This window comes from Meleagris gallopavo, chromosome 17 (assembly GCF_000146605.3).
Source record: "Meleagris gallopavo isolate NT-WF06-2002-E0010 breed Aviagen turkey brand Nicholas breeding stock chromosome 17, Turkey_5.1, whole genome shotgun sequence".
Taxonomy (NCBI): domain Eukaryota; kingdom Metazoa; phylum Chordata; class Aves; order Galliformes; family Phasianidae; genus Meleagris; species Meleagris gallopavo.
The window spans coordinates 4,929,711-4,940,301 of record NC_015027.2 but is presented as its reverse complement, the minus strand read 5'-3'; the positions used below and the strand labels follow the sequence as shown (position 1 = coordinate 4,940,301).

At 39.0% G+C, this 10,591-nt stretch overlaps 1 protein-coding gene and 1 non-coding gene across 2 annotated transcripts in view; both read left to right on the top strand.

Moving 5' to 3' along the window:
- Nucleotides 1–10,591, top strand: part of DNAH10 (dynein axonemal heavy chain 10) — a 57,147-nt gene that overhangs the window by 39,341 nt on the left and 7,215 nt on the right. The window contains exons 53-66 of the mRNA XM_031555900.1: nt 56–253; nt 894–1,055; nt 1,595–1,769; nt 2,459–2,640; nt 3,599–3,735; nt 4,615–4,832; nt 5,201–5,422; nt 5,992–6,139; nt 6,348–6,627; nt 6,968–7,197; nt 8,228–8,501; nt 8,929–9,033; nt 9,528–9,682; nt 10,280–10,434. Of these exons, the coding sequence (XP_031411760.1) occupies nt 56–253; nt 894–1,055; nt 1,595–1,769; nt 2,459–2,640; nt 3,599–3,735; nt 4,615–4,832; nt 5,201–5,422; nt 5,992–6,139; nt 6,348–6,627; nt 6,968–7,197; nt 8,228–8,501; nt 8,929–9,033; nt 9,528–9,682; nt 10,280–10,434 (2,641 nt within the window). The remainder of the gene's footprint in view (nt 1–55; nt 254–893; nt 1,056–1,594; nt 1,770–2,458; nt 2,641–3,598; nt 3,736–4,614; nt 4,833–5,200; nt 5,423–5,991; nt 6,140–6,347; nt 6,628–6,967; nt 7,198–8,227; nt 8,502–8,928; nt 9,034–9,527; nt 9,683–10,279; nt 10,435–10,591) is intronic.
- On the top strand, nt 2,671–2,742 carry TRNAA-UGC. The gene has a single exon. It is a non-coding gene; the product is annotated as a tRNA-Ala (tRNA).

Genomic DNA, 10,591 nt, shown 5'->3' with positions numbered 1-10,591 from the left:
GATATATATAATACATATATTGATTTTATTTTATTTTAATTCTGACTAATTTTAGGAGGTAACACACGCGTTCCAGCAGAGAGCTCCAAGATGGTGGTTGAGCACATGGTCATGGTGCATGAATCTGTAGACATTTTCAGCAAGAGGTTTCTGCAGAAATTAAGACGTATCAACCATGTCACACCAAAAAATTACCTTGATTTTATCCATACGTATTCAAAATTGCTTGAGGAGAAAAATGAGTTCATTTTAGGTAAGACTGAGTGGATGTTTTCTCCTTTTTAATAAGTGATTTAAATACTTAGGGGGAAAAAAAGGGAAAAAAGAAAAAGTACAATGTGATGAAAATGAGTGTAGATCCCTAATATTACCCACATTCTCCAAAAATAATGTTATTAATATCCAGTTTCGATGTTGGTCTGACATCCTGGCCACATATGGTTGTTTGGATTCTGTCTAGTATTGTATTTACCCCAGATTCTTCTGTGAATGAATCTGTGCCAGGATTTCCAAACCAGACACTCTTCTGCTTGAGGAAGGGCGATTCGATCTAATGATTGTTCAACCTAACTCAAGGTTTGACATTCTTCCTCAAACAGCAGTTCTTAATCATACTTCTGTGAGTACTGAGGCATGCAAAGAGCATCAAATATCAACAGTGCAGTGGTGAAAGCAAGTAGAGGTGCAGGGCCACTTATTGCCAGCGTAGGTGACTTTAATGCTGTCTTGTGTGGGAGGCTTATGAAATAAAAAATCTTTCACAGTGATTTTCCTGTCATACTGAGGTTGTTCAGATGCAAAGTGCACCTATAAGCATGTCTACCTTCCGTGATATTGTCTACTGCTGTGCAATAATACCAAGGAATCACTAATATTTCTCACTTTTTTTCCAGTACAATGCAAACGGCTGGACAGGGGCCTGGATAAACTGAAGGATGCTAGTTTGCAGTTGGCTGAGCTGAATAAGAAACTTGCAGAGCAAAAGATCGTGCTAGCAGAAAAATCAGCTGCTTGTGAGGCTTTGTTAAAAGAGATTTCAGCAAACACAGAAGTGGGTAGGTAGTTTACAACTGCTAAAGTGTCCCTCAGGCTAAGCATAGTCTGTGTTGGGTTGGAAGCTACTTTAAGAGCTTCAGATGCTTTTAGAGATGACCTCTTGTTCTGCCTGTGCTGTTGTAGGATCTTTCTAGAAGAGTAGATCCTGCATTCTAACCAGATTGAGATCTTTCCTATATATTTGGTCTACTTTACTTTGTGTACCTCAATAATATGCTCTCCAGCCCTTGTCTTCCCTTCGTAAGGTATAAGGAGTAAAGTGGGAAAGAGGCATTAGCAAGAAAGGGATCTTCTGTTTCAGAAATGTTTTTAGAAGAAAGTCAGAGGGAAGCACAGTATGAAAAGAGATTATGCTTTGTGTGAAATGCTAATGGTATTCCCATCCTGGTGATGGATGGAGCCCTGTAAACACTGGCAAGCTATAAATAAGAGGGTACTGATTTGGTGGTAATTCCTGATTTCGAGCCAAAAGCACGTAGTACATGTTCTGCAAACAAATTTGAATAATCTGTTACGGTCCTGCTTTTACAATTTTTAGCTGAAGTGAAGAAAAAACTGGCTGAAGAAAAAGCTGCAGAGATACAGGAACAGAATAAGATTATTGCTATGGAGAAAAAAGCTGCTGAGACAGCTCTGGCTGAAGTCATGCCTGTTTTAGAAGCTGCCAAACTGGAACTGCAGAAGCTTGACAAGTCTGATGTTACCGAGATCAGGTAATTCATTTAGATGTACAATAGCATAAATGCTTGGAAATTCATGGAGAGACCATTTTAGAGTCAGCCTTACTTTCCTCATGGGCATAGCGTGTGGGTTATGATCAGGACAGCAGCTTCCCAGGTGCAGATGTCACAACAGAATCCTCTGATTCCTAACCCAGAACGTCTCCTCAAGCCTGTTCTTTCTATTTTCTGTGACGCTTTGATAGCATGAAAATGTACTTTTCTGCTGAATTACTTCTATTACTGTTTTTGTAATACATTTTGTATTTGGGGACAGGTATGAAAGTGCATGCAGTCCTTTGCTCTTCCCAAAATAGTAAGAGCTTTTCATTCCCTGTCACACTTGTCTGGTTTCTTTTCTGTGGTAGATCTCTGGATTCTTTCAGTTCTATGCCTCCCAGTGAACAGCTGCTTGATTGCACGAGGGAAAAATATGGATCATGGTTTTAGGCCTTTCACTGCTGAAATTCCTTAGTCTCTTACTGATCAAATTGTTTGAATGCAACAACTAGTTTTGAGCTCTCTTCTAGCTAATTATTTATTGTTTTGGCTGGATTATATTTTTCATTTTGTTTAAAATGTCTTATTTAATAGCTGTTGTTATATTTCATTAGCAGTCTTGATAGGAAGCACAGAGCTAGCATTGTGTTTTGTTTTCATCGTCTTCTTCACTTGTTTCCTAGATCCTTTGCAAAACCCCCTAAACAGGTGCAAGCTGTTTTGGAATGTGTTCTTATAATGAGGGGGTACAAGGAATTAAACTGGAAGACAGCCAAAGGAATGATGTCAGAGGCAAATTTCCTGCGATCTCTGATGGAGTTAGATTTTGATGGAATTACTTACAGCCAAGTGAAATCTGTTCGAGGTAAATTATTGACCAAGGTAGATTATTAACGGGGATGTAGCTCAGTGGTAGAGCGCATGCTTTGCATGTATGAGGCCCCGGGTTCAATCCCCGGCATCTCCACTTTTGGAGCTTAGTCTCTAATATCTTTGTCAGTGACACTGACAGTGCAGATTTGGCACCAAGCTGTGGGGTGTCCCTTCCAACTCTAAGGATTCTGTGTTTCTATAATGCTGTGGTTCCGTGAGCTGTTCACGAGGAACGAAAGTAGCGCCTCGTTAGCATCATTAGCCGTGTCCATGGCAATTCCTTCAGCGCTGTTTGGGAGGGTGAGATTGATGTTGTGCTAAGGGTTAGCACTGATTATGTTGCTGCAGATGTTGCTCTTTTGGGTAATTGGATTTTTCAGAGTGCAAAACCTTCTGCTATGTGTTACATCCAGTCCTCATACACTTTGGAGCAGGCAAGAAACAAGCAGGACAGTGGAGCAGGCCTGCTGTTCTGCTTTTGGATATTCAGAAAGTAGCACTATGATCTTGATCATCATGTGACAGTTGAGATGTGATTTGTACATAGTGAAAAGAAGATAAGCTGTATATAAAACTGATGAGTGAAGCTTTGCAGATGATCACAAGGATGTGATCTACAGTAGTTCCATTAAGAGTTGAATTTTGCACTTTTAACAAAATGGTGTCCGACTGCTGCAGAGAAAACAAACCATGACCATGAGGCATGCTGAAAAACTGAATGTGCTATTTTTTTTTTTTTGTTTTTGAGTAGGAACTTGAGAAATCACTAGCAGTATTGTTGTATAGTTATAGCCCAGTGCCTTCATCGTAAGTTCAGAATCTTTTATATTCTGCCAAATGATTCATATTATCTGTTACAGTATTGCTCAATATTGCTGTACAGAAACCTTATTTCTCTAAAGATTTCTGCGCTATAACTTGACTCACTTGCAATATCTTTGTCCATTTAGCTGTGTTAAAGAGTCTTAATACTACCTTCACTGAAATGGAACTTGTTAGCAGAGCTGGCCTGGGAATGCTGAAGTTTGTTGAAGCGGTGATGAGCTACTGTGACGTAGTTAGAGAAGTCAAGCCAAAGAGGGAGAAGGTACAGTGCATGAGTTCAGACTCTGAGGAAGATGAAACATGATGCTCATCAGAAAAATAACACTTGGTGATTTCATAGTGTGAAGTCTCTGAAGTGCTTCAGAAGGGGTGTTTAGAAATATTGCAGCATGGGTGAGGAATGTACAGTTATTATGTGCTGTGTCTGTTGTGCTGTCATGCTATGGTATGGGTTCCCCTCCACTCCAGTGCTGGAAGGAGGTGAGAGAAATGGGGTCGAGTGGAATTTGATAGTCTAACATGCTCAAAAAAGCAGTTTTTAGCTGTCTACTGAAAACATGCTTGAAAGCAATGACATTTGTACAGAGCAGAGCTCTGTCACACATCCATGCCCCCTGAGTGCAGACCTTTTAATTAACATTTTTTAAAAAGACTGGAACCTTAGCTGTGTTATGAAAGGAAATCTGATGACACTGGGAAAATTTCTAACAGAAAATCTGCTTATGTGCAGCTGACTACTGATAAAGTAAATTCACTAGGTGGTGGGCCTGTCTATTTTTAAGGTCTTAATATCACTGTTATTAAGCAGACAAATCTCCTTTTTTGTCTGGGATGATAGTCCTGCTGACCTCTGATGTTGGCAGGACTGCTTACATGCTTAATATAGCTTATGTGGTGAGAACTCTGCTTTAGGAAGTTTGTCTGCTTTGTAACTGCAGTTTCAGACCATGAGGTAAATGTTTAGGATGGGGAGAGGCAGATGAGGAATGGTGGCAGTTATTTTGGTTTACACATTTATTACCATGATGCTTTAAAATGATGCTTTAAAATACACAAGATAGACAGAGGAAGAACTTGAGATTTCTCTCCAAAACCCCTCTTTACTCTGATAATATTCTTTATATTTTCCTTCATAATATAGGTGGCAAGGCTAGAACGGAACTACTTCTTAAGTAAGAGGGAACTGGAAAAGATAAACGCAGAGCTATCTACAATTCAGGATGAGCTTAAAGCTTTGGGGGACAAATATCAAGAGGCAATAAAAGAAAAGCAACAGCTACAAGAAGAAGCAGAGATTATGCAGAGAAGACTGGAAGCTGCTGACAAGCTCATCTTTGGCTTGAGATCTGAGAACAAGAGGTAAGCATAGATTCAAAGAGGAATGTTCTTGATCTCAGAGGATCATATGCCAGGAATAAAATCTTTCAAACTGAGATATTTTTGGAAATGTCTTTCTCTGATTTTTTTTTTTTTTCCCCTGCTGCTAGGGGTTAATATGCATTCTAACTAATATTCATTAGATCTTGAAAAGTAGTAATAACAATTTTTAATGCAGGACAAAAAAGTTTACTAAGGTTAAAAGGAAGATGGTTCAATCCTACTCAGTGTCATCACAACGACTGACAGTAAATGTTGTTGTCTCAATCAGTAGATAAAGTAGCAGCAGTTGGAAAAGAATCCCCACCCCTGGTACAGATTCACTCAGGATCCCCTTATGTTTCTGTCAGGTGGGCAAAGGAACTAGATGACCTCAAAATGCGAAAGGTGAAGTTGCTTGGAGATTGTTTAATCTGTGCTGCCTTTCTGAGCTATGAAGGAGCATTCAACTGGGAGTTTCGTAATGAGATGATTTATCAAGTGTGGCAAGAAGACATTCTTTCACGAGAGATTCCTCTCAGCCAGCCTTTTAGGTTAGAAAGCCTCCTGACTAACGAGGTGGAAGTTAGCAGGTATGTCCAGTCAAGAAGTTAGTGACTACTGTATGCGAAATCATGAAGTGGGGGTCTGAATCTGTAGCATAAAATTGGCATTGTGTGTTGAAGTGTAGGTGGAAAGACCGTTTTACTTCATGCCACAAAGATGGCAAGGAGACAATGATTTTCCTGGTAGACAGAGGCTATTTGTTATAGCAAACCATTGCTCTTTATAATACAAGAGCATTCACTGAACCTATCTGCATACTTTCTATTAATTATCTATAGTATGTATTCCACCCAAGGCTTAACAGCAGTCTTTTCATTCACTTCAGTAAATTTGCAATTAAATCTATAACCAAGTAACCCAAATTTCAGCTGCTGTGTGATTCCTCACCAAATGCAGCAGTCTGAGTTTTGAGTAGTGTAGTTAAAATGTCTCAATGAGTCAGTCTGAGTTTTGACACTGCTCTTGCAATCACATGTGCTGTATGTTTGCCTTGTGTTTCTAATAGTATGCACGAAAGATTGCATAATTTTATGGACTACTGAAATTATCTGCTCTCCCATCAAGTTTTTGTTCCAGCTTGGTCTTTGCTTCCTAGGTGGGTTTCCCAAGGATTGCCTCCGGATGAGCTCTCCACCCAGAATGGCATTCTGACAACATATGCAAGCCGTTTCCCACTCTGTATTGACCCACAGCAACAGGCTTTAAATTGGATTAAGAAGAAAGAAGAAAAAAATAACCTGAGGGTAAAGATAAACAATGATTTAACCTTTTGGGGACTGATGATTTTTTGGGATGTTGGCCAGCCTCAGTACAAGCAAAATAATGTAACCAAAAGGCTGTGTTGTTTGCGTGTTTTCTCAGCTCCAGGATGGAATTTCATGTAGGACAATGTCACATTCAGAAGCGTAGTTGGAAGTTCTGTTTTCATATCTTTCCATTATTCTCTTGCAGATGGCTTCCTTCAATGACCCAGATTTCCTTAAACAACTAGAACTTGCCATAAAGTATGGAAATCCTTTCTTGCTGCATGGTGTTGATGAATACATTGATCCTGTGATAGACAATGTCTTAGAGAAGAATATCAAAGTTGCACAGGGACGAAAATTCATTGTGCTGGGTGACAAAGAGGTTGACTATGACAGTAATTTTAGGTTGTATCTGAACACCAAATTAGCAAACCCAAAGTATTCTCCTGCTGTATTTGGGAAAGCTATGGTTATCAATTACACAGGTAAGCAGTGTGTTTATTAACAAAATAGTCATTATGCTGTTTGGGGCCTGGGTGGTTATCTGAAACAACAAAACTTCAACATTTAAAAGTCTCCCTAATACTTATCATCTGATTTAATATAAAATTCTTCTCACTTCTCTCTCTTAATCTGAAACACAAGCGAAGATCTAGTCTTATACCTGTCAGGTTAGGATGCACTGGTACAATTAATATACAGTTATTATCCAAGCCTCTTTGTTGCACTGCTGTAGTTTTATGAGATGATCAAGGTGAAATGAGTTGTCTTAAAGAGCTGTCCTTGTTCTTTTAAAAAAGGCTGTGATCTGTGTTTTATCTCTAGTTACGCTGAAGGGCCTAGAGGATCAATTGCTCAGTGTTATTACGGGTTTTGAAAGAAGGGAATTGGAAGAACAGAGAGAACATCTCATCCAGGAGACGAGTGACAATAAGAACTTACTGAAAGATCTGGAAGACTCTCTCCTTCGGGAACTGACTTCTTCCACAGGAAACATGTTGGACAACATAGACTTGGTGCAAACAATGGAGGAGACAAAATCCAAAGCTACTGAGGTACCAGCTGGTTGTTAGTTTTGATTTTTTTTTTTTTTTGTAGGATATGCACTTATTGAATCTCTTCTTTCTTTCTCACTGTGTTTCATTTTCTCTTGTGAGAACTCTTCATTCCTTTCAACCTAGTTCTTAGCTTCGAGAAGGAACGTGTTGTATCTTTTGCACTATTTGTTTTGAATCAGAGAACATAGTCCTATTTTCAGGAAAGTCATTATTAGGACCAAAGTAATAGTTGTTTGCAATTTTAAAACAAAGAGTAGGTGATGTATTTCTTTCAGCTCTGAAACAATCTTTGTCTTGTATCATAGTGGATCTGAAATGGAATTTCAAGTTATTTGTTACTCAGGGAAGATGTAGGGTATCTGTCCTTGGAGGCTTACAGGCCTTAGCTGGGCAAAGCCACAGATGACTTGCCCTAGTGGTGGCAGTAGTCCTGTTTTGGACAAAGAGATGAAGTAAATATCTCCAGAGGGTCTTCCCTATACTATTTCTATGATCCTGTGCTAATCTCTGCCTTTAATTTCCATAAATACACAGAGTGGGACTCATTTATTCTAACCTTTGATTTTTGAAATTCATGCTTCTTTAGGTTTTCTTGCCCAGATTCTCTACATAGTCAACAGTGAGAGGCAGGCACTGGGAGGGCACAATTCTTTTGACTTAATGCAGGTGTATCCAATTGAATGGGGACTGTGCCTCGTTAGTGTCTTTTCCTCTCCACAAGCTATAAAGCCTTATCTTTTTACAGAGTCCTGAGAGAAATTTAATGTATTTAAAGTATTTAAAGATGAATGACTTGCATTTTTACACAAATATGGTATTTTTAAAAGTAAGCTAATATGTGAACATTACTAGTTTTCAGTATCTTGCCTCCTGGTGTTTGTGTGCTTTTAATGCATGCTGTTACTTGCAGTATTATTACATCCTATTTGTTCATCATTGTTTCAAAATAGCTTAGTACACTAATTATATGTGTATATTAATATGTCAGTGCATTAATTATACCTGTATAAAATCAATGACTGGCTAGGTGATTGAAAAACTTCATCTGGCTGAGACAACAGCAGCGGATATTGATCAGCTTCGAGATGGCTACAGACCAGCTGCCAGGAGGGGGGCCATTTTGTTCTCCGTTTTGTCTGAAATGGCAGTTGTCAACATCATGTACCAGTACTCTCTGGTCTCCTTCTTAGAGGTTTTTGGACACTCTCTTCGGAAATCCATGCCCAGTCCTATTCTTCCCAAGAGGTTAAAAAACATCATGGATACACTGACTTTCAACACCTATAACTATGGCTGCACAGGTTAGTGCAGTTTAATGACAAGCTGATGCTCTGTTGTTCGCCAGCTTTCAGCTGGTTTGCATTAGAGAGGCAAATTATCAAACAATAACAAATTCACTGATGTTGAGTTTTCAGCATTGTTCCTGGTTTACAATCACTCCCTTCTATCTGAAGTATGCATACTGCAACTTAATTAAATAAAACCTTTCTTAATCCAATTTCAAATGGCTAATTGCAGATACGGATCTTACATTCCTGGGTATTTCTCACAGATGCCATTTTGACAAACTTGTACTCAGTCTGTAGTTCTGTAAGCCTGATCCAAACCCCTGTCTTCAGTCACCTTGATCTTCGTGGGGTGACCAGATGCAGGATGTAGATTTAAAGACTGGTGCTAAAACATGTGGGACTGGAGCAGATTTTTGAAAGCATTGTCTTTTTAACATAGGCTTGTTTGAGAAGCACAAGTTATTGTTCTCCTTTAATATGACTGTGAAGATAGAACAAGCTGATGGCAGAGTTCCCCATGAAGAACTTGACTTCTTTTTAAAAGGTAATGCGAATATATTTGTATAGAAATATATATGTGGTGGTAGCTAGAAGATCCTTCCAAGATAGATTTTGACTAACTATGATTCATGCTAAGGGCTAGCCATGAAGTCAGCTGAAATATGTTGTTTTACAAATCCATTGTGGATTTTGCTATTGGTATTTTTTCACTTTGTTAAACAGCGAAGAGGTGAATCTCTTTTCACTATAAATGCTGACAAATCTTGTGTTAGCTACAGATAATGAGAATGTTAGCTGAGAAAATAATCTCTAGTTATTTTCTAACTACTGATAAGTAGAAATGTGTGCAAAGATAGAGCGTTGGCTTTTACAAGCACTTGTAAAATGCTATGTTTACTTCAGCAGACCAGTTTAATCTCACAGTGCTTCCAGAAACAAATTTCCAAATGGTTTCTCTGTGTGGTGGGACTGTATGTGTGGTCATGTACCAGAGAATTTATGACATGGACATTCACTTCAGTTTCTGAATGTGACTAGGCAATATTTCCCTGGAGAAGAGTGCACGAAAGAAACCGTATGCTTGGCTTCCAGATCAAGGCTGGGAAGATCTAATTCGCTTGTCTGAACTATTTCCTGAGCAATTTGAATCTCTTCCAGATGATGTGGAAAAAAATCCAGATGTATGGAAAAATGTACGTGCTTTTCTGCAATCCTGTTCTCTTTCCTTGTTTTTCTTCTGGTATTAAATGTTCAAGTATGATGCAGTGTGCCACAGAACTCTGTAGGAGGCATGTCACCACTGGTGTTTTCTGTCAAGGCATTGCTTTTCTTCTTGAACTGAGTGATTGGCTTATTTGCAGAAGAATTAAGGTTCTTGTTATGAAATAACAACCCCCCCAAAATCTTCTGTACTGTACTGTACGTGTTTTATTTTCCAGTCATATGCCTTTGATGAGTTCTTTGCCCTGTTCAAGTCAGTGGAATTTTTGCTGTTGATTTCAACAGTCAGTATTTCATTGTCATTTTGTACTGCTAAATCACACGAGGGCTGCTCTGACAGCAGTGCCTCCTCCCACAACACCAGAGGTAGATAGTGGTGGTATGGCAGTAGAGGCTGAACCTTTCTCCCAGTGCTTTGTACTCAAAAAGCTGAAACTTTTTAAATTTCTTCGCAGTGAATTGACTTTATTCTTTGTTTCTCTTGTGTCAAACTATTTTTGCTTTTCCCAGTAATTTCATTGATAGATCCATTTGATCAATCTGCATTGTCTCTCACCTTTTCTTGCCAGTGGTATGATACAGATGCTCTGGAGCAGATGCCTTTCCCCATGCACTACCAAAACAGTCTCACAGACTTTCAGAAACTCCTCCTTCTGCGGTGTTTCCGAGTGGACCGAGTGTATCGGGCAGTAACAGACTATGTTACACTGACAATGAGTGAGAAGTAAGTCGCTCTTGTTTCAAACCTAAATGGCTTGTGTACTTCTCCTACACAATGGAGCATGCTTTTTCTCTGTATTATTCCCATGTGCAGTCTGAAATGAATGGTGGTGTTTGTATTAGAGTCATCTTTTACACAAAATTGATACTTTTTTTTTTTT